The sequence below is a fragment of the Gallus gallus genome, chromosome W (genome assembly GCF_016699485.2).
Source record: "Gallus gallus isolate bGalGal1 chromosome W, bGalGal1.mat.broiler.GRCg7b, whole genome shotgun sequence".
NCBI classification, from domain to species: Eukaryota; Metazoa; Chordata; class Aves; order Galliformes; family Phasianidae; genus Gallus; species Gallus gallus.
In genome coordinates, this window is record NC_052571.1 from 4,773,724 (window position 1) to 4,798,117 (window position 24,394).

The window sequence follows — 24,394 nt, forward strand, 5'->3', positions numbered from 1 at the left end:
CTCAATTGGAAGAAGGGTCTCTTCCAACAGAGCCACACATGCTGAATGGTTTTGGAGAATGTTATCTTGCTCCTTTATTACTCTGTATCATCTCACATTCCTTTACCATTTCAGTAAAGAAGTTCTCCCCTTATATCAAACAGTTTTTAATTGCTCTGTCAAACTCCCCTCCCCCCTGCAGGAGGGGTTGAAGGCCTCCTGTCAAAAGATTAATGCTTTTCAAAACACAACAAACTACCAAGTCAATATCATGCATCATCTCCAGCACAGCTAATTCTGGTACTGGATACCTTTCTCCATTGTGGCCCAATTTGCCTGGGTAACATACCAGTTCTTCCTTGAAGGGATCTCTTTTCTTCACAGCTGACAAGAGGGAGCTCAGCAGGGAAAAGGCTAGTGTCCCATTTCCAATTCTTTGTCAATGCCTCCTTCCCTAGAAAGGGATTCCAGCTTCCTGGCCCTGCTGCTCATTAAATACAGCCTGCTGGCCCCGTTATCCCAGCATCAGAGTAGACAGGTGACAATATTCTTGCCCAGATGACAGCTGAAGTCATTTTTCATGTCTCACAGCTCACCCACTGCCTCCATTAGTTCTGACTCTTCCTCCTCCTGTCCTTGCGATGGCCCTGCTTCATCCATCCTCGTGTTAGTAGGAGTTTCTTTCCTTACTAAGCAAGCTGACTCACAGCCACTATTTTGTCTTACATATAAGGGCAACTGATATTGGCACAGGCTGGTTCTCTGAACTGCAAGGCCTGTTGCAGGGGTTGGAGCAACTGCAGGGCTGTTGCATTGTCCACCAAATCCACAGACTGCTTTCCCTTCAGGGTGCTGAATAGTGTTTAACAGGGCTCAGTAGGTATGGGCCAGTCCCCAGCAGGTTGCAGTGATTTGTCTCTCTAGGATTGTCAGGGCAACAGCATACCTTTCCAAATATTTTACTATAGTTTTCTAGGATCCCACAGTTGCTTAGGAGAGAAGTTCCAAAAGACTGTGAGGTTCCCACTGTTCTAGGTACCTGCCCCAGACTATTCCACACTCCCTGCTACTCACAGCTATCCAGCCTCAGGGCAGATCCCCAGTGGTATTTGAAAACTGTTGTTTAACCGTAAATAAAACCTGAAACAAATTCAGGAGACATAGCAATAAGAACGTGCTGGTTTGAACGTTCCCACTCGTCTCCCAGAGGAGACAAAGTAAACAGTGCTATTATTAATAGTTTCCAAGATTTGGTTCTCAAAGTAGGACAATAACTGCAATATCAAATCCAAACAACATATTAGTTTCCCAACCAGTGTAATGTCATACAGAAAAACAATAGCCTTAACCTAGCTTCCAGAAATGGTAAACAGCGCAACAGGGATCATATATAGCACGTATATTAAATAATACGGTTCCATGAAAAGACTCTGGAAGATCTCAAAAAACAGGAAAAAATAACATTGCAACCTGCAATTGTAGAACTACTGTAATGCTTATAAACAATTCTATTCTAACATGCTCCAGTCAGATTTGATGTTATCTCAACCCTTTGAGCCCTACACCAGGGGCCAAAAGGACCGTTGTGGTTTAACCCTACAAGTAACTAAGCATCACACAGCTGTTCACTCACCCTCCCCTCCCAAGAAAAAGAGAAACAAAAATGCAATAACACATCCCCAGTGCAATTACTCGCCACCTGCCAATCAACTAACAATACAACTGTTTGCTGACCAACACCCCACTAGCACAATGTCTCACCACTCAATGACTGATGGCCAAGATAATCCACAAGCAGCGGCCCATCCCCAGGTCAACTCTCCACAGCTTTATAACCTTCCACATGATGTCACGTGGTATGGAATAACCCCTTGCCTAATTCACGCTAGTTGTTCTATCTCTGCCCTGCTGCCATGCCATAAAGGCAGTGGCTCTTCCCCACCAAGCAGCCTGGCATGGCCCTGAGTGTGCTCCCATCATTCAGCAACAACCAAGATATCAGTGTGCTATTAACACTGTCTCAACTGAAACTAAGACATCAAGCATACACAAAAGTGTTACTATACGTAGAACTAGTCAGTAAACAGTGAAATAGATAACTGTAAATATATGAAAAAAATTACACATTCACAAGATCTTGCAAGTTATTGCCTCATTTTACCAACAAGCTAGCCAGCCAACAGGATCATCATTTAAAACCTATTCGACTAGCCAGAACTCTATTTTCTCTCATATCGTTTCCTGAGTTTTAGTCAAAAGTCTTTATTAAATAACTAAAGCATTCATTCAAACTCGCTGGCAACCCAAACCTTGGACAAGTCTCTGTCTACATTAAAATCCCAGCACTGCATAGGTAAACTTAATATATTACTGCATCAGCTAATGAGAATGGGCATATTCAGGTAAGTGCATCTGGTATAAGTCATCTTTGTATGATGATTCTTTTTTATACATACCAGCTACTCACTGTAAGTTCATAGTGAAATTTGAATGTATAACAATGAAGGATTATGGCCAGTATTTCTTACAAAGTTGCATAAAATGTTGATTCATAAACAAAAGAAACAAGGTACAAAGTTCAGCACAAAACAGCAATGAGAAGCTGACAACTTGACTAAAAAAACAGTACAATAGAGGGCCAAGGCTACCCATTATTTACTGTGTAAATAATAGAATTACTTCAGATGCATAAGTTAAGAGCTGATGATAAAATTATCTCTACTTTTGTCCACTATGCTAAACTAATTCAGTTTTAATACAGTAATGCACTACTGCATAAACACTTAAAAAATCTTCATTACAAAGCTGTAAAGAAAATTCTATATTCTCCATCTAAAACTCAGAATGTCAATGCAGTTCATAGTACACATAATAAATATCCTCTTTCCCTTCTAATATTAAAGTCACTACTTCCTAATTACTCAACAAGACCTTGAAGTAATTATACAAATATTAGTGAAGCAAATTTAATCACTTGAATAATAAGAACAAATTAGTGGCAATTAAACATATAACACAAGCAGTGCAAAAAACAACATTATGGAGAAAAAACAGTAATTTTACTGCAATAAGATTCAGATTATCAGTTAACTTGTAAGTTGTACGCTACAACATGTTACAAGCCAATACCATGCTTCGTTCAACTCTCCCACAAGAATTTGCAAGATAAGCTTTCTGGATAGCTAACTTGTACTTTATGTTCATAGTAAAAATTTACCCAGATAGTTAGCTTATGAGAAGCATTTCTACTTGATCTTTTTCTATTTTACCAAAGTAGCAAAGTGCCATTTTTCAGCCAATGACTTTGCCAAAACAAATAAACACAATCCATGCTAAGTAGAAGGTTTTAGGTACATACTACAAGGTTCCACTATTTTGATATAAACTAGGTAGACTCCCAAAACCATGATGCTTTCAACTGCAGCACTCCTAACAATTTAAGATGCCTTCAAAAACATTGACTGTTTAGTGGTAAATCCTTAACTGTGCAGACTGTAGCTTTACGCATCAGCTGTCTTTGGAAAGTTACATTACACAATTATATTACTCTTTAAAGCTGTAGACAAAATCCAGAAAAACACAACACCCTGAAATGAATCTGTTTAAGCCAGCATTCTGCTCATAAAAAAAAAAAGTGAAATTGCTTCTGACAAGTTCTTGGCAATACCAGGCAGAGTACTCACAAGCAGACCAATAGCAACATACAAAAACAAGACCAGAACTCACCCAGCAGGAAAAGGAAACCCCTAACAATACAACATTCCTTTGCAAAAAGCAACCTAAGCCCAGGAGATGCTGGCCCTTATATGAGCCCAGAGTGGCTCCACCCTAGGTCCACCCCTTCTGGTCACATGGGGAGTACAGGTACAAACAATTTGCCAGCCACACCCCTTCACCAGGTGCTCAACCACCAGTTCAAGCCCTGACCTAACAGTTCCCCTACAGCCAGTAAGTTTTAAGTACACAGACACCTCTCGCAGTATCATTACTTGTATAAGGTAGCCATGGCCTATAATTTTGCAACAGCATCCAAGCGTATCTTTGTACTTTACTCATGTTAAGTCCCTTGTGCTAGCTTCCATCAAGATGAAGTTACTGTTTTGTAAATTGAAGTGCTCTAGTTTAGTACCACATGAGAGAAGGTTTCATTTAAAAACCATCCTTGTGTGTTTGTGCAGTTTAAATTAAAGAAAACAATCCCTGCCTTTGTAAGAAAAAAATGCTACCTTGTGCAGGGGTCAGGATTAGTACCTGTAAACACTTTTGCTGTGATGAATACAGTGGAATAACAGTAACTTATACTAAAAAGCCACTTCAACCAGTTCAGAACTTCTGTGCTGGGTTTGAAATGGTGGTTTCTGTCTACAGGCTTTAAAAAAAAATTGGAGCAGAGCTTCAAGCTGCACCACAGAATTGTTTTAGTCTCAAACTCTGCCAAACGTTGTATGACATTTCCTCATTTATGGACTGAAAAAAGAAATTACTCTTGATAAATCAAGATATAGTTCTATACATACAAAGACATCACTGATGTCATAAAGTTCATATTTCCAGTGAAAGACTAAGCAAACCTGATAGCTCTCATCAAGTTTACCACTACTGCATAAAGTACCCACTGTTTGTTTCATTTTCAACAGTCATTCTGAGTGAAGGGCAGTATGTTGGTGTAGAGTGTGGGTGTTGATAAAACCATTTGCATCATTTGTAGATAGACTGCTGAAGTCAGCCACTGAAACAGCCATTTTGGCAGTTGTAATGTGTGTGTGGTTCTCAAAGTCCACACCAAGGTTATTTACAGAGACATCATTCATGAAAGATTCTGGGACAGCAATTCCCATTTTCAGTCTCTTCGCAGATCTTTCCGTCTCCTCACTGCACATATTCATTGGGTTTAGCTCTGAATGATAAAAGCCAGTCTCAAATAAATTAAAACAATCACTTTCACCATTGCTAGGCAAGTTGAGCAATTCTTCTGTTTCAACAGGCACATGATTAACTGCTGCTCGGGGTAAGCTGTCCACAGGAGAAAAGGCATCATCCAGACAGTTCGCATCTGAAGTATGGCAGACAGCAGTTACGCTATTTGTCAATGCTGTAAAAAACAAGTGAACACAAATATAAATTAAATAGTTTATGTAGTCACAACAGAAAGATGTTTTCCCTTGATTTACCTGTCAACTCATTGGCAGTGATAGAGTTCAGAATGCTTAGCTGTTGATCAGGGATGGTTTCTGTTCGACTATTAGATGTCAAGGCTGAAGAATGCACTGCTCCACCAAGGGCTTCTGCTTCATCTACCAAATGATCCATGTAATCCCTAAAAGAATATTACACCCATAATGGGTTATGTAACATTAAATCAAGGCCTAAAATAATTTAATTTCAGTTGTCATAGCCACTGCAGCATTACACTGTAATGATATGAGGGAAAAATAAACAATCTTCTACATTCAGGATTTGCAAGACAAAACATTCTGAGAACATTTTACTTACGTAACTCCTGGATGATGGTTATATCTCTTTTTTCCAAATCTTGTTTGCTGAGCAAAGTAATCATACCGTTCTGACTTTTTCCACATGTAATAGAAAGCCACACACTCAGCAACTGTTCTGGTTCTTACCTAAAAAAAGACAAGAATTGACAAATTAGTGTAAAGCGTTATGGTATGGCAAACAGGTATACTGGTACTGGACCAGAGAGATTACCGTGTTACAAAGGAGTAACGAAATAAAGATCTTACCCGTGTCCTGGGCTCCCAGGAGGGCTCCAAGAGGAATAATCTCCAGATAGAGATCCTCCCTCCTTGGGAGTCAGCCCTTAAATGGGGTCTAGGAGAGGTGGAGCCTGGCTCCACCCCTTCCAGTCACTCAGGTGAAATTGTGTTCACCGGTGCCCCTGCAGCTGACTCAGCACTCACCTCAGGTGGTCAATCAGAGGTTCAGGCTGTAATTCAACAGTTCCCATACAGTTATGTTTTGGCATCTCCCCAATTCCTATATCCCTGTAATATTGTTACCTTTGCTACTCTAATAATCTGGAACAAATCAATTAAATGAAGAGATTTTAAAGAGCTCTACAGTTTCAAATAACTGTTACGCGTGTTCTACACTGTTGTGCTGATTTTTTAATTATTTTTTTAATAAACTTAAAACTATACTTATAACAGAAACATTTTAGTTCATAACGACTTTTTTTTTTTTAAACAGTAAAACAGATTCATAGAACGGAAAAAAACAGATCAATGACCTATGAGAAGTGAACCAGAAAAGACTTGAGGTACTTAATCCTTTTGGAAAAGTCAGAAACTGCTGAGGCTTTTACAACAGATATACACAATGGTAACTGTTTAAACAAAAAAATAAAATTGTCATCGTCAAGGTATTTAGGACTCAAAAGACACATTTTGATCGATGTTAACTGTTAATCCTGTTAATCTTTTTCCTCCACACAGCCACTGCAATGCAAAGTCAGATTCTTAGAGAAAATGTATTCTATAAGAATATAGGTAGAAATAACATCAATTTTTAGATGCAGAAACATTTCATATCATCAGCCCACAGTTCCTCTCTCCCCCTTGCTCCCTTGCCCTCAAAGCGCCCCTATGCAACAGATCCAAAACTCTGGGGGTGGAAAAAAGATAGGATGCAGGTAATGGTTCAGACCCAGGAACAGACAACCACATTAGGCTGGTCTAATCAAGGACCAAAGTCAGAACCAGTGTCATTGAAAAAAGGTGAACAGTGTTAGTATTCAGGGACTCCTCACTAAGAGGCACTGAAGCACCCATTTGCCACCCAGATAATCTCTCTGGAGAGGTTTGCTGCCTGATGGAAGCCTTCATTTAGGACATCAAGAGGAAGCTACTGGATCTGACAGAACTAGAAAAAGACTGTCTGCTCCTACTTTTTCAAGCTGGGGCACGGGAGGCTGAAACAAGGGAATTACAAAATACTAATAGACTTAATGTTCCTTGGAAGAATACTGAAGAGATCAGAAGTACAAGCAGTGTTCACCTTGATCCTCCCAGTCCTTGACTGGGTCTTGGGTAGAAGAAGGAAAAACGGATCAGTTGAATGAATGGCTGCATAGACGGTGTAACACTAAGGGTTTTGGGTACTATTACCTTGAATGCGAGTTTGAGAGATCAGACATGTTGATGTTGGATGGGATGCAACTGACATGAAGGATCAAGAACGTTCTGGGCAGAAAGCTAGCTAGATACATTACTAGAGCTTGAAACTAGATTTGATGGAGGAAGAGAACGGACTTCTAAGCGACAGAGAAGGACAGACACTATCTTTTTAGAACCATAGAATCACTCAAGTTGGAAAAGACCTTAAAGATCATCGAGTCCAACCATGACCTAACCATACTACCGCTAAATCATGTCCCTGAGCATCACATCCAAACAGTTTTTAAACACATCCAGAGATGGTGACTCAACCACATCCCCGGGGAGCCTATTCCAGTGCTTAACAACCCTTTCTGTAAAGAAGTGTTGCCTAATATCCAACCTAAACTTACCCTGGTGCAACTTGAGGCCATTTCCCCTCATCCTGTCACCTGTCAGCAGTAAGAAAAGACCAACCATGTTCTCACAGTAAGCACCTTTCAGATATTGCTCTCTTCCAATAAGGTCTCCCCTCAGCCTCCTTTTCCCCAGACTAAAATAGCCCCTTTTTAGAAGGCAGCAGGAGAAAAATCACAGATTTATCCAAGAGAAATTTGGGAAGGCTCCCTGAAGAAGATAACGAGGCCAGTAGACCAGCAGAAGTGCCTCTACACCAAAGCATACCATAAGAGAAATAAGCAGAGCATGGAAACCGTGTTGCAATTAGAAAACTATAAACAAAGTGCAAATCACATAGATCATACACTGGAATACACCAATTGAGAGCTACAAGCTTTTTAGAAGGGATAGGAAGGGTAAGGGAAGCAAAAGTTATGCAATCAGTTAAGAAACAGATTACAAAGAGCAGCCACTGAAAACCAGCCACAATCAAATTGAAAGCGAGTAGATCAAAATAAGAAACCAATTCAAGAAAGGACACCAGATAGTAATATAATGCTTTAAAGCGATGGAAAACACAACAAAAGCAGGGAGACAAAGTCACAGGCTACAGCAAATGAGAACAAGCCCAAAATGAGCAGCCATGGACACAGAAACAAAGGAAGAAAACCAGCATATGACAGGAAGGCTACAGTGACACGGTTTATGATATGTGGAATTGGTATTCCACATCATAACACCATGCAAAGCACAGGAAATTAAAGAGTTAAGGCACCAGTACTGTGAACTGACAACAAGACATCAATAAAAAAATATAATTTGATGTAACCCAGTCAACTCCACCCCACCAAAACAGAAACTAATAAAGCATGGCAGTGTAACAGCAGAAAGAGATGGAAAACACAGCAATAATAGCAGGGTGGACAAGTTCAAGGCTACAGCAAATGAAAACAAGCTCAAAATGAGCAGCCATGAACAGAGAAACAAAGGAAGAAAACAAATGACAAAAAGACCACAAGAAAACAAAGACCTCCAAAGAAATACCTGTGCCTCCCCCCCAACCCTTAAATGAGGTCTGGGAAGGGGTGGATCCTGACTCCACCCCTTCCAGTCACTCAGGTGCATTGCATGCACCTGAGCCCCCCTGGGTTGGCCCTGCCTTCCCACCAGGTGCTCAATCACTGTTTCAAACCATGACTTAGCATTTCCACTACACTCCACCCCTTCACAGCATGAACCAATGATTGACCAAGGTGAAGGTAAGCCCTTTCCATTACAGTGATCCAGTACACGACGACACTTTGCACAATTTGCCTGTCGTGCTGTAGATACAACAAATATACAACAAATTATGATTGGTTCTTGGTTGAGGTTCGTGCTCCTTTGTGGAACAGTACTCGATGGTTCCCCAGGAGGCACTTAGTTGCTCGAACCAGGGAAGGATCGGCTCGCATTTCATCCATCCCATATAGTCCACCACCGGGTGTCACGCTGATCTTATACTGACACTGGAGCATCTTGATGTCATGTTACCTCACCCGGTGATCCTGTGGACTCAAAGAGACTCACAGGGAGTAGCACAGATGTTTCAGAAGTACCAGGAGTAAGTCCACCCTCCATGCCAACATACAGGCCGTGTTCCTGTCTTGGGTCAACACTTTGGCTTGCATTGGGGCACGTCCCAACCATCTGTACCACACCCTTTGGCCGGATATCTGAGGCTGCATAACTATATCAGGTACAAAAGGGGGGGGGGGGGGGGGGGGGGGGGGTGTCCTGATTTTGCCACGGGGATGTGATTAAGGTCCCCTTAGCGATGAAAACGAGACTGTTGACTACAATGTCTGCAGGCCATATACCTAGTACCAGGAGGACTATCAATCCCCCAACCTCCAGTAATCTCCCGCAAGGTGCAAGTAGGCCACACCACTTTGGTCCGACTTGCACTTTCCAAGGCCATTCTATTTTACAGGTACCTGGTTCCAGGTTCTCAGGGGCAGGGAGCAGAAGAGTATTTACCTGGCAAATTTTGGGTCTTACCCAATTATCAGTGCCTGTAATTTGGATTCTAAGTGGGGAGGCCCGTGTTGTCTGTTGCATTTTCAGGGCACTGGGTCTGCTATCTCTAGGCCTTTTATTCAAGTCCCACAGGGTTTCATAGAGTCTCTTTGTCCACCCCTGCAGGGACTGAGAGTCTGTCTTCAGGGCAGCCTAAAGAATGCCGTTATAGCATTCAGTAAGGCCTGCCCCCATCACATTATATGGCAGGTGGAATCGCCACTCAATGTTGGTTTTTTTTCTGCCCAGCATTGTACCACTAAGCCAGTGAAATGAGTCCCTTGGTCACTCTCGATGACTTGAGGTGTCCCGTAGGCAGACATCAACTTGGTGAGTGCCTTGATGGTATATGTCTGCTTTGCTCTTGGCACTGGCACTGGATAGGCCTGCACTGGCCCACTCGTGGTGTCGACGCAGGTCAAGGCATATCTTGCCCCCCTCAGACTGAGGGAGGGGCCCAGTTTAAGTGATCTGCCATTGCTGGAGAGGACTGTATCCTCTAGTAAGATGGGCTCTTGTTTCGGGCAACGGTCTCGGTCTCATCTTGGAGCAGGCATTGCAGTCTCGGCATGCCTGGACAATGTCAGATAGTTGTATGGGCAGCCCTCATGCTTTAGCAGCTGCCCACATTGTCTTTTGTCCGGCATGCTGCAGCTTCTGATGTAACCCAGCGGGCGATGTTCTTGGATGGTGAATCCTCAGTCCATCAAACTTGGGCCAGTGTGTCAGCTTCATCGTTTTCCGGTGATTGCAGAGGTTGGTGGCCAGAAACTTGGTAAACATGTACAGTCTCGTGTCTAACCACATATCTCTACCCCAGATTGGTCGGGTGTGGATAGTCCATTCCTGGGTGGCCCACTGTGCAATCCAAAGAGTGAGTCCCCAGTACACAGCCCAACTATCTGTGCAGATGTTTAGTATGCTGTTGCCGAGTTCTTTGGTTATTACCATCCCACATGTTCTGCCAATTGGCTACTCTGACCATCCCCCTCTTTAAACCAGATTGTTTCAGTGGAGGGATGGTATGCCACTGCTCCCCACTTGCTTGGGTTACCCTTGCTGGACCTATCCATATACCAGGCATCTTGAGGAATGGGATATTGCCCTTCCTGAATGGGACCCTTCTCTGGTGGAGCAACCATTGTCTCTTCTGGGGCATTGCTGTGATATGTCACCAGGCCTAGGATCTTCTAGAGTTCTTCTTTCAGTGGTGATGAAGACAGACTACTCCACTGGCTGAGATAGGCGACCCATCGTGCCACTGTCGGTGCTTGGGCCACCCCGTCTTAGGAAGGAGGGTCAGATCTTTCACTCACCCCTGAATTGACAAGGTGGTCTTAACTATGACTTCAGATGTTTGGGTTATTGGCTCTACTGCCTGTAATGCGGAGTAGGCAGCCAGTAACTGTTTTTCAGCAGTACTGTACCAGTCTTCTGCTCCATGCCAACCCTGAGACCAGAACCTAACTGCGGTTCAAATGGAATTTTGGCGCTGCCATAGGCCCCAGCTGAGCCCATCCTGAGTTACACGGACATCTATTTTGGCTGGAAAGTTGGGATCGAATATACCCAGTGCCTGGGCCTGTTTAACATCTAGTTTTGCTTGCTGGAAGGCTTCTTTGTCCATTCTCCCCCAGTCTTTTTGGCCTTTCTTCGTGACTCCATACAAAGGCCTCAGCAGCTGCACTAAGTGGGGTATAAAGGAATGCCAGTATCTCAATATATCCAAAAATTCTTGTAGCTGCCTTGGCATGGAAGGGACCGGGCATGCCTGAACCTTGTCTATTATCGCACTGGGTAGTACTTTGGTCTTTGCTGACAAAGCTACACCCAGGAATTTCACCTGACAAGCCTGGTCCTTGCACTTTTTGTGGGTTTATAGCCCACCCTTTCTCTTGCAAAAGAGTAGTTAATGAGTCTACTGCCTTTCCTAATGCCTCCCGTGACTCAGACATTAACATGAGAACATCAATATAGTGGCACAGTTTGATGTTATTAGGATTATTCCACTATGCTAGGTCACGCGCTACTAAGTTATGACAATAGGTTGGTGAATGCACATACCCTTGCGGCAGGACCTGAAAGGTCTGCTGCCTGCCTCCCCACGTAAATGCAAACTGGTCTTTCGATTCTTCATGAATGAGAATACTGAAGAATGCATTTGTCAAGTCTACGACACAGTGGTAGGTTTCTATCTCCCTACTCAGTGTGTCCATCAGGGAGGCAATATTGGGTGTTGTGCATCATCTAATTCTTATAATTATAATCCTTTCCTCCCCTTCCTTTTCTCCAATCTTAGTAAATTGTTGTTTGTTTGTTTGTTTTTTTGTCTCAACCCATGATTTCTACTTTATTTTTTTTCTTCTCTTTCCCAATTCCACTGGGAAGGTGGGGGGGATGGGGAAACAACTGAGCATACAACTGTGTTCTGCTTAGCCACAACAGTCCCCAAGCACAAGGAGTACACAGAGCTGTTGGAGCAGGTCCAGAGTTGGGCTATGAAGATCACCAGAGAACTGAGATACCTCTATGAAGAATGGTTGAAGGAGCTTAGCTTCTTCAGCTTAGAGAAGCAAAGGCTCTTGGGAGACCCATTTGTGACCTCCCGATACTTAAAGGGAGCTTATAAATAGGAAGGAGATTAGACTATGTGAAAAGCCAATAGTGATAGGATAAAAGTAAGTGGTTTTAAATTAAAAGAGGATAGATTTAGTTATTAGGAGGAAAAATTATCACTCAGAGTGATGAGATACTAAAGCAAGTTGCCCAGGGAAGTTGTGGATGCCTCATCCTTGGAGGCATTCAACACCAGGTTTGATAGGGCCCTGATTTAGTAGATGGTACTCCTTCCCACAGCAAGAGGGTTGGAACTTGATATTTTAAACCCCCTTACAACCCAAGCCATTCTATGATTCTTTCATTCCTGTTTAAGTCTTAGTAAATTCTAGAATATGAAACTCTATCCTGATGTAGTATTGCAGTAAACTATACTTGAGCTTGGTAAAACTTACACAAGCATCCAAGATGCCCTGGTTGTATTAATAAGTCTTGCTAGCTCAAAGACCAATATACCAGGCAGAGAAGAAAATCAATATATGAAACCTCAAGTAATGCTTTGCAGTACAGTGGTGAGGATGTCTCTGTCACTAAATTTCTCCATGAACTAAATGTTGACTAGCTGATACTTTCCATGTACAAGTGATATCGCCTTATGCTGTCTCCAATAACTTTCTCCAAGTTTTCTGACATTTCCCCTGCTTAGATAAAAGGTAGCAAATTTCTTAGACAAATTCTAATCCGAACTGACAGATATCTCAAATTATGTGCTTCTCTGCATGTTGGAAGAAATAATTTAGTTCTTTTTAATTATTTCTCTGCATCTCTGGTGAATTACTATTTATTAGTAATGCTCAGTTGAAATTTGAACTGGACAAACATCTTAAGACAAGCTAAGCTAGGTATTGAGCAGGTCTAGTTGAGTGTTACTGAACACCAGTCAACAACACTGTGACGTTCCCCTGACATATAACAAGAACACCAGTTCCCTGATGAAAACAAACAAAAAAAAAAACCCTGAAGATGGTATGAAAACAACAGAAACGCACAAAACTTGAAAATATCCATATTGTCAACTTGTGCTGGTGTAAAGCAAACAAAGGCTATGACAGAGCCCTTATTTGAGATACAGGCACTATAGAACAAGATATCAAAGAAAGAGGAATTAACTCACCCCTCCCGGCAACAGTTCAGAAAAAAGGGTGAGCTCAGGAATGCAGCCTTCTCCGGTTTTAACTCTGGCGCGCCAGAAGGGGGGGGGTAAACCGCGCAGGCTCTTGAGCGAAAACACGCTCCCGGAAGCACCACCGAGAGGGAGAGAGAGGAAGGGTGGATCTAGGCTCCCCTGCTCCAGGCACTCAGGTGCTCACCTACTGGTTCAGGCTGTGACCTGGCAATTCCATTGCAGCTGGATTCAGCAGAGACAGAGTTAAGAGCACATAGATGTAGTTTTACCTGCTTGCTTTTTTTTTTGTTTTACTTATATGATGGGTGTGCACCCAAGGCCACACTAGGCCAGGCTCTTTGGTGAGGAAAAGCCACTGCCTTTATGGCCAAGCAGCAGGGGGTGGGGCAGAGCCAGGACAACTGATCTGAATTAGGCAAGGAGTTATTCCATACTATATGGCATCATACAGAAGGCTATAAAGCTGTGGGGAGTTAAGCAAGTGTGTGGTAAGATGTATTGTTAGTGGAGGTGACTGTTAGCAAACAGTTGTATTGTTAGCTGGGTGTGTATTGTCAGTGGGTAATAAATAACTGTATTGTGGTTAGATAATTTTTTTTTCTCCTAATAAACAGCTTTTATCTCAACCCAGGAATTCCATTTTATTTCTAATTCATTCCTTCATCATGCTGGCAGCAAGGGAGTGAGTGAACAGCTTTGTGGTGCTCAACTGCCTGCCAGGTTAAAACACAACAGTCCTCTTTGGCACCCTATGGGGGGGTACAGAAAGTTGAGGTAACAGAAAATCTGACCAGAGTTTCTTAAAATGAAGCTGTCATAAGTTTTATAGTAATTCAATAGTTGCTAGTCACAGTGTGTTGTGTTTTGTTTTTTTTAAAGTACTCTCTTAGAGCTTTTTCATAGAATGGTATTACTTAACATCTTACTGTATATATTCCCTGTTGTACTGTTTATGATTTCCAGGGTCTGGATTAAGTCTACATTTTGAAAGTCATCTTAAGTTGTTAAGAGCATTGTAGTTGAAAAGTTACAGTTTTGAGAGTCCGTCTAGTTTATATCATGAGGTAAAAGAAGCTTAAAAATGCCCTTACAAATAAAATCATTTACACGGAGGCTCACAAAAAAGATGCCCTTGCTCACAAGTTGCTGTGCAGAAGCTTGCAAATTCTTCTTCACTTGGTCTGTAGGCTTTCACCAAATATAGTTTTAGTTACAGATGTCTATGGACAATTTGAATTTATGAACTTTGGACTTACTGCACAGGCCTACTAGGTCAGTATTGGTCCTTAGAAGTAGTGAAACTGCTTCTGATAAATTCTTTACAATACTAAACCAAGTATTGTTAGGAATTTCAATAATCATATACAGAAAAAAGTTAACTCACCCCACAGGCAACAGAGTCTTTGGCTATAGAACATTCCTTCTCAAAAAATAGCCTTTGTCCAGAAAAGAGAAGCTCCCTCTGGAGGCTAGAATAAATGATCCAAGGGAGGTGTGGACTTGGGTCTACTCTTTCTGGTCATGTGAGAAGCACAGGTGAATTGCTTGCACCTATGCTTCCTGGGCTAGCCGCCCCCATTCACCAGGTGCTCAATCATCAGTTCAGGCCATGACATAACAGTTCCCTTACAGCCCTATAGAAGTTGTATTTGGTAGACTTGGAAGCCTGTAACCTCCAAGTACTTCCTCCAGTGAGGAAAGGAGAGGGGACAATGTGTGGAGAGGAAGGATAAAGTGGAGGCTGGGACTTCTGATGTGTTGAGAGAATCTACTGGAAAAATGTTTCCAGTAGACTCTCTATTTGAATAAAGAAAGCTAAGACTTCTCCTCTGTCTCTTTCTGGTATAAAGATAATTGAGCAAGTATATTTGAGTAAAATTTTCCCAATGACTTGGGGGCTTGTCTGGGATCCTTCCACTCACTGGGGTCAGTGGGTGCCTGAGTGAGCTGACAGGCATCCTCACCAATTTATGGTGATCAGCTTGTTTGGGGGCTGTCAGCACCAGGGTGTATGAATCCTTCTTTGTTTTTGGCTCAAAGCTTGTTTTCTGAGTCATTTCGTGCGATAAGACTCTCACTTATCTAGGAGGTGAGAGGTGGGTGTTGCCGTGTAGCAATCAACATCACTGTGTGGACAATTTTACATTTGAAAGCATTTTTTGGAGATGTTTGCCTTGGGAAGAAAGTGCTCAGGAGTATTTACTGGCAGAAGATCTGGCCTGTGACCAAATAACTCCAGCTTGGTATGGGAAAATTGAGGAATTATACCATCGTGTCCTGTGAAAAACAGGATGCAGGTGGGCATCCCTGCTCCCTCTTATCTGCTGGCAAGACCTAGAAGATGGGAACAAAGGAGTTTCTGCTGAGATCCCAGAGCCAGAAGCTGACACTCCAAGGAGAGCTGACTCAATCACTTTGGATTTGAGCTGTCACTCCAAAGAGAGCTGACTCAACCACTTTGGACTTATAAATAAGTTTGTACTACCATTGAAAAGTTGTCGTTGTCAACAGAACAACGCCCGACGACCCACCACTACTGAAGACCAATGACTGAACTACGAACCATGCTGGAACCATGGTGGTGACTATCTCCCTCTTGCTTCCTACAAAGACTCCTTGCTTCTATTTCCTATCTTTTCTGTCACCCTTCTTCCCTTCCCCATCTCCCTGAACAACTAGGATTTGTAATAAACTGGTCGGACCAACATTTGAACCGTTGTTTCTTAATCTCATGTTGGGTATACGCATATCAAAGAACCTCCTCTCCCTCCTATAAATTGGAGCAAGGCATAGTGGATTTCTGGGTTCTCAGGACAATCCCAGAGACAGGCAGGATGACAGACTGGGAATCCATGAAGAGAGAAAAAGAAGGTAAAGGAGGAGCCAAGGACTCCATAAAGAAATCTCACCAGTGAATTGAAATGGTGACTGTGGGGAGTAAAAAGGGAAGAATGCCTGGGGGAGGGCAACAATAAGCTGGGAAAATGAATCTCAGTGGGGGAAGACTCCCCAGTACCCCTGCATAACCCTTTAATGATGTTCAAGTTCTGGACTGGTCAGAGACATGAGACAGGATGAGAAAAAAGCAAAAATGAGGGCTAGAGTGATGGCACAATCCCTACAGTCTCCTTGGGGAGGGGTGCAGGGACCTTGTCATGATTTTATGATTTTTGTTATTGGTATTCCACATCACAACATCATGTAAGCACTTGGAGTTAAAGAGTTAATGTTCCAGTTCCTTGGACTGCTGATTTTTCCAGGTACCTTGTTCTCAGAAGAGAAGAACAGCTCCATACTCCAGAAGAATTTTTGTTTCTGTTTTTCATGTAGAGGGAAAGATAAAACTGCTCACAAGTCACAAGACTGCTCTTTATTTTGCTGCTCATCTCATCAGTGTGTGCTCCCTAGCCATCTTGCCTTCAGCTTTGGAGTAAGGCCTTTGGTTTTGGACACTCTCTCTCTCATTTATTTGGTTTATTAGCTTCAATCCCATGTATTTCTGCTATTATAATTAGTAAATTAACTTTCTTCCTCAGATCATTGCCGCTGTTTTTTTTTTCTCCTTATTACTCCTTTCTCTCTTTGTTCTCTTCCCCCTCCCCCCCACTTTTTTTGAGCAGGTGGGCCTGTGGGCCCACTGTCCCCCTGTCACAGACACAGATAGATCTAGAGATAACTCCGTGACAGTTACTGGTGGAGAATGTGGGCAATCTGTACTGAATCTGAACTTTTTAATGTTAGCAGAAAAAAAGGGATTTCTTAAAGTCAGAGAGTCGCAGAGCGCTGTAGCTAGCTTTGACCTTCAGAGATTAGATTATAGGCTGGGCGGTCTGCCAGATTCTGGACACTGTACTGAGTTTTTTTCCTTTTAGTAACTGCCAGCTATGAAACCATTCTTCATTTTAGGAGCACTGTATAAAGGATTAAAGGCCTTTATGTTTTTTGGAATGTATTGGTTTCTTATTAAGTTCATCATGTTCTGTTCTGGAGTTGCATACATATATAATCAATTAAGAGCACTGATGGAGACACCTGCCTGGTACCTATATGCAATGTTGTATGATATGATATATTGACAATTACATCACAGAGGGAGTAGCTAATTTTACTAACAACAGAATGTCATGGTTTTATGAATTTGCGTTACTGGTATTCCACATCATAACATCATGCAGTGCACTGGGAGTTAAAAGTGTTAATGCTCCAGTTCTGGGCACCTGTCCGGAAAAGAAGAACCACATTCCCCAGGGGGCTTTGCAGTCAGAGAGGAGATAAAAACTCTGGCAAAGTCAGCTGATGTTCCCTTTTTCTCTCAGCTCTCGTCCTGACTGCATGCATCGCCTCAGCACTACTGTAAGGCCTATGGCTTTCAGATACTCTATATCTCATTATATTTGATTTATTAGCTTCAATTCTAATTATATTGTATTATGGTGTGTTATCTTGCATTCTGATACCATATTTAGTAAATTAGTTCGTTTCTCCTCAGATCATTGCTGCTGTTTTTAATTATTTTGGGGTCTCCTGTTTCCCTTATTCGGAGGTGCGGATTTTGCAAAATCCCTCTGCCCCACTAGTCACGGAACTGGGCTGAACCAGCCAGTAAACCATTGACATTCTTGGTGGAGAATGTGGGAAAAAGCTGCTTTTTAGGTTTTTAGAGCAAATCTCTCTGCTCTCGGAGAGCTTCATTAGCTTCGTTTGGAAAGTTTCTCTCTTTCACAGGTGCTCACTGAAAACTTCACCTTGAAAGTCCAGGCAGACTGCCAGTATTCTGGGATATTTGTAAACTTTGAGCAGTGCTATCTTACTTCTGTAAAGAGAAAAAAAAGGATTCAATTTTCTCTTACACCTGCTTGCAGAGGGAGCTGCTAATTTTACAGAACTTGAGATTTTTAAGCAGGCTCCCAGTCTCTCCTTTGAATCCTTTATGTAGTTCTTGAATGCTCATTTGATCACGTTGTTACTCTCCCTGAATGTACTCTTCATTGTTTCACTCAGTATTTGTATTTATCATATTTTGATGAAGCCTTACCCAGAACCAGAGGATACTGAGTGGCAGGGAGTGTGGAGAAGCTTGGGAGAGTCTTTAGAGAGATGGACATCTTCGGTGTCATGGAATTTTACTCCTGAACACCTGAAAGACCCTGAGAGCCAAAACAGATACTTAACACAGGAATGTTGCGGCTCAGGCAGATCTGAGGAGGCACAAATGATTTGGGGCCTGGCTAATGCTTATCGGGCCTTATTTAATACTATTCCAGAGAGGGAGAGAGTTTCTGAAATTGAGAGAGAGTGTCTCTGCTGAAAGAGAGTGTCTCCAAGCCGATAGGGAGAATCACCAGGTCCAGAAACAGAGTCTCCAAGCTGAAAGAGACAGTCTCCAAGCTGAGAGACAGAATCTCCTAGTCGAGAGAAAAGCCTTCAACTCCGAGTGGGACTCCCTCCGATTCGAGAGAGATGCCCTCCGAATCGAGAGAGACTCCCTGCAATCCAAACTGGACAGTCTTCAATCTCAACAAGACACCCTCCAGTCTGAATGAGATGCCCTCCGGTCGGAGAGGGACATCCTCAAGTCCGAACGGGACGTACTCCAAACTGAGCGAGATGCCTACCAGCACGCAAAATTCAGTCTCCAGATTGAAATAAACAGAATGCAGGCTCATCGAATCATGCTTGAATCTGAGCTAAATTTCCTCATAATCGTATGAGACAGACTCCGAGCTGAGCTGAAAAGTGAGACCATCGGAACTGACCAACATCATCAACCACAGGAGGCACCACAGTTGATGTCAGGTGTCCCTGTAATAGGACGGAAAATGAAACGAATCTCGACTCACTTAGAAAAGAAGAAAGAAAAGGAGGAGAAAGTAGAGGAAGCAGACACAGCAAGAGAAGAGAAGGAAGGAGATCCAGAGGAGCAGCTCCAAGATCCAGGGGAAGCACCCCTGAGTCCAGGGGAGGGGCCCTCAATAAGTTTGCGGTCACCAACACCCAGGAGGACAAGAAGTCCTGAAAGGGTAGGAGGTGAGAAAGACATTGTTAGCATTACTGATCGATATCTGAAAATGAATGAAACTCGAGGTCTGAGAAAAGATTTTTCACGCCACCCAAATGAGCCTATTGTCACCTGGTTACTTCCATGTTGGGACAATGGGGCCAACAGTGTGTGGCTAGGTAGTAGAGAAGCTCGCCAACTGGGTGGCATTGCTAGGGACTCAGCCATTGACAGAGGTATTACTATGTGCTAGGATGGGTCCTTCACCCCCTGGAAGTGCATGCTGCTCGCTGTAAAAGAAAGATACCCCTTCAAAGACAATCTGATGCCTGAGAAAAAGAAATGGACTGATATGGAGAAAGGCATCCGTTATTTGAGAGAGTACGCTGTGGTAGAAATGTTACATAGCCCCAATTTCGTTCTTGATGAGCCAGACCAAGAGCATGATCCTGAGAGAGTCAGGTGTACACCAAATATGTGGCGTATTTTCACAAAGACTGCACCATAAAGGTATGCCAGTACATTTGCAGCAATGTATGGCAGAGGGGAAAGAAGACCCCTTATAGATGATCTGGTTAATAGACTCCAAGACTTTGAGTTACATTTAACCCCTCTACGAGCTTGTGTTTCAGCCATTACAAAAGTAGTTGAAAAACTGGACAGAATGGAGAGCAATCAAGAAGATATAACAGACGAACTGTCTACCGTGCTTAACACTGATGGATGCATGGTGGTATTAGATAGATCTGATGGGGACCAGGCTTCCCAAAACAGCCTACTGGAGGGGCTGATCAAACTGGTTTCCTCCCAACCTGCATCATCCATTGTCTCAGCTATAAAAAGAAGACGTCCTTCTGCTCGAGCAAGTGACAACAGTAGGACTATGTCACGTTTTGCCTTGTGGCGTTACCTACGTGACCATGGAGAAGATATGAAGAAGTGGCATAAAAAACCCACTCCAGCACTTCAAGCACAGGTAAAAGAATTACAAGACAGATCCTCCGCCAAGGTGAACTTCTCCAAAAAGGTGATTGCTCCAGTTGCTGCGGGACACGGCAATAGCAACAGAGGTAACAAATAGAGGGGCTCTGCTCCCAGCCAGGGGGGGGAAAGGGATAATAGAGTGTGTTGGACTGAGTGGATTAGATGGCCTGGCACATCAGAACCACGGAAATATAAGGCCCTGGTGGACACTGGTGCACAGTGTACCCTAATGCCCTCGAGTCACCAAGGGAAAGAATCAATTTATATTCATGGATTGACTGGGGGTTCCCAAGTGTTGACTATGTTGGAGGCCAAAATAAGCCTCACTGGTAAAGACTGGCAAAAACACCCTATTGTGACTAGCCCAGGGGCTCCATGTATACTTTGTAGTGATTACCTCAGAAGGGGATATTTTAAGGATCCCAAGGCGTATCAGTGGGCCTTGGGATTGGCTTTTGTAGACAAAGAACCAGTTAAGCAGTTGTCTGTTTTGCCTGGCCTGTCAGAAGATCCGTCTGCTGTGGGGTTGCTATGAGTGAAAAAGAAACAGGTACCAATGGCTACAAGAACGGTGCACAGATGGCAGTACCGCACCAACAGGGATTCCTTGCTCCCCATTCATAAGTTGATTAGTCAACTAGAGAGTTAGGGAGTGATCAGCAAAACTCACTCACCTTTTAGTTGCTCCATATGGCTAGTGCGTAAAGCCAGTGGAGAATGGAGGCTGACGATAGACTACCGTGGCCTGAAGGAAGTCACACCCCCGCTGAGTCCTGCTGTGCTGGATATGCTAGAACTCCATTATGAATTGGAGTCAAAAGCAGCCAAGTGGTATGTCACCACTGACATTGCTAATGCCTTTTTCTCCATTCCTTTGAACACAGAATGCAGGCCACAGTTTGCTTTCACCTGGAGGGGCGTTCAGTATACCTGGAATCATTTGCCCCAGGGTTGGAAACACAGCCCCACCATTTGCCATGAGTTGATCCAAGCTGCACTGGAACAGGGCGGTGCTCCTGAGCACTTAGAGTACATTGATGACATTATTGTGTGGGGCAACACAGCAAGGGAAGTTTTTGAGAAAGGAGAGCAAATAATACAGATCCTTCTGCAAGCTGGTTTTGCTATTAAGCGAAGCAAAGTGAAAGGACCTGCCCAGGAGATTCAGTTCCTAGGTATACAGTGGCAAGATGGATGTTGTCACATTATAACAGATGTGGTCAACAAAATCACTGCTATGTCGTCGCCCACTAATAAGAAAGAGACACAATCTGAGTCTAGACGGCTTTTGGAGAATGCATGTTCCAAACTATAGCCTCATTGTAAGCCCCATTTTTCAAGTGATGCTGCTGGAGAGAGGTCCCACTTGGAGTTTGTGGCAAAGAGCCTAAGAAGAGTCCTGGGATTCTGGAGCTGAGCATACAGAGGGTCTGAAGAGTACTACACTCCAACTGAAAAGGCTGTCTTAGCCACATATGAGGGGGTTAGGGCTGCTTCCGAAGTAATTGGTAATAAAACACAGCTCCTTCTGGCACCTTGACTGCCAGTGCTGATGTCATGGTTTTGTAACTTTGCTATTGGTATTCCACATCAGAACATCATGGACAAAAAAGAAGAACTACGTATCCCAGAGGACCTCACGGTCAGAGAAGGAAGATACATCACGGAAGATATGTCATCTGGTTGTGCGTGGTCTTTTTCACTTTCACTTGCTGCCAGGGAGAGGAGTGGGTGTGCTTCCAAGCCGTGTACCTCTCTCACTCTCTCTCTCTCTCCCTCTCTATCGCTCTTTCGCCCTCTCTCATTTCATTTGATTTATTATCCTTACTTCCAATTAGATTGTATTATATTGTGTCACCTTGCATTCCAACATGGTAGTTAGTAAAATAAGTTCTCCTTCTTAGATCGTTGCCGCTGCTCCATTTTTTTCTTGGGAAGCCGGGGGGGGGGGCCGCGAGCCTACTGCCCCCCTGTCACGGGCACAGATCTACCTAGATAACTCCGTGACAGCTGAACTGGATGTTTAAAGGAAAGGTTCCCTCCACCCATCATGCTTCTGATGTCACTTGGAGTAAGTGGATTGCATTGGTTACACAACGAGCTTGCATGGGGAACCTCAGCCATCCAGGAATCTTAGAGGTGATCATGGACTGGCCTGAAGGCAAAAAGTTTGGAGCATCACCAGGAGAAGAGGTATCGTGCTAAAAGAGGCCCCACCATACAATGAACTACCAGAAAATGAAAAGGAATATGCCCTGTTCACAGATGGGTCGTGTCATATTGTGGGGAAGCATCGCTGATGGAAAGCTACTGTGTGGATCCCCACACGACAAGTTGCAGAGGCCACTAAAGGAAAAGGAGAATCAAGCCAATTTGCAGAGGTAAAGGCTGTCCAGCTGGCCTTAGATGTTGCTGAACGGGAGAGGTGACCAGTGCTTTATCTTTATACTGACTCATGGATGGTGGCAAATGCCTTATGGGGGTACTTACAGCAGTGGGAAGAAAATAACTGGCAATGAAGGGGTAAATCTATTTGGGCTGCTGAACTGTGGAAAGACATTGCTGCCCGAATAACGAATATGTTTGTAAAGGTGCGTCACGTAGATGCTCATGTGCCCAAGAGTCGGGCTACGGAAGAACAAATAAATAACCATCAGGTAGATCGAGCTGCCAGAATTGAGGTGGCTCAAATAGACTTGGACTGGCAGAACAAGGGTGAACTATTTCTAGCTCGGTGGGCCCATGAGACTTCGGGCCATCAAGGAAGAGATGCAACATGTAAGTGGGCTAGAAACCGAGGGGTGGACTTAACTATGGAAACTATTGCACAAGTTATTCATCACTGTGACACATGTCACAATTAAACAAGCCAGGAGGATGAAACCTCTCTGGAGGAAGGGCGATGGCAAAAGTATAAATATGGGGAGGTATGACAGATTCATTATATCACCTTGCCACGATCTCTCAATTGTAAGCGTTATTTGTGCTTACCATGGTGGAGGCAACTGTTGGGTGGCTTAAAAAATATGCAGTACCCCATGCTACCGCCAGAAACACCATATTAGGTCTGGAGAAACAAGTGCTGTGGTGACATGGTACTCCAGAAAGAGTTGAGTCAGATGATGGGTCTCACTTGAAAAATTCTCTTATAAATACTTGGGCCAGCGATCATGGCATTGAGTGGATTTATCATATCCCCTATCATGCACCAGTTTCTGGTAAAATTGAACGATACAGTGGATTGTTAAAAACCATGTTGAAAACAATGGATGGTGGAACATTTAAGAGTTGGGAGAAGCATTTGGAAGAAGCCACCTGGTTGGTCAACACTCAAGGATATGCTAGATCTGCAGTATGAACTGGAGTCAAAAGGAGCCAACTGGTATGCCAACACTGACATTGCTAACACCTTCTTTTCCATTCCTTTCGCCACAGAATGTAGACCGCAGCCTGCTTTCACCTGGAGGGGCATTCAGTATACCTGTAAGCGTTTTCCCCAAGCCTGGAAACACAGCCCAACCGTTTGCCATGGGTTGATCCAAACTGCATTGGAACAGGGTGGTGCTCCCGAATACTTACAGTACATTGACGACATTATTGTCTGAGGTAACACAGCAGAGGAAGTTTTCAAGAACAGGGAGAGAACAATCCAAATCCTTCTTGTCATGGTTTTTTGATTTTTGGTTACTGGTATTCCACATCATAACATCATGTAGTGCACTGGGAGTTAAAGTGTTAATGCTCCAGTTCTGGTCACCTGTCCGGAGAGAAGAAGAACTACATACCCCAGGGGCCTTTGTGGTCAGAGAGGAGATATAACACCTGGCAAAATCACCTGATGTTTTTTTTTCCCTTTCTTCTATCAGCTATCTTCCCTATTGCTCATCCCAACCGCATGCATCACCTCAGCACTACTGTAAGGCCTACAGCTTTCAGATACTCCCTAATTATATTTGATTTATTTTCTTCAATTTTAATTATATTGTATTATAGTGTGTTATCTTGCATTCTGATACTGTATTTAGTAAATTAGTTTGTTTCTCCTCAGATCATTGCTGCTGTTTTTTGTATTTATTTTGGGGTCCCCTGTTTCCCTTATTCGAAGGTGCGGATTTTCCGAAA

General features: G+C 43.2%; 1 protein-coding gene across 7 annotated transcripts in view; it reads right to left on the reverse strand.

The window, feature by feature from the left end:
- Positions 1-1,363: 1,363 nt before the first annotated feature.
- The window catches only part of LOC426615 (mesoderm induction early response protein 3-like), a 152,043-nt gene continuing 129,012 nt past the window's right edge, over positions 1,364-24,394 (reverse strand). For all 7 annotated transcript variants that reach the window (XM_015300439.3, XM_015300438.3, XM_040655239.2 and 4 more), the window contains 3 exons: positions 5,473-5,600; positions 5,151-5,296; positions 1,364-5,071 (listed from right to left, as the gene is read on the reverse strand). In XM_015300439.3, the coding sequence (XP_015155925.2) occupies positions 4,617-5,071; positions 5,151-5,296; positions 5,473-5,600 (729 nt within the window). In that variant the 3' untranslated portion in view covers positions 1,364-4,616. The remainder of the gene's footprint in view (positions 5,072-5,150; positions 5,297-5,472; positions 5,601-24,394) is intronic.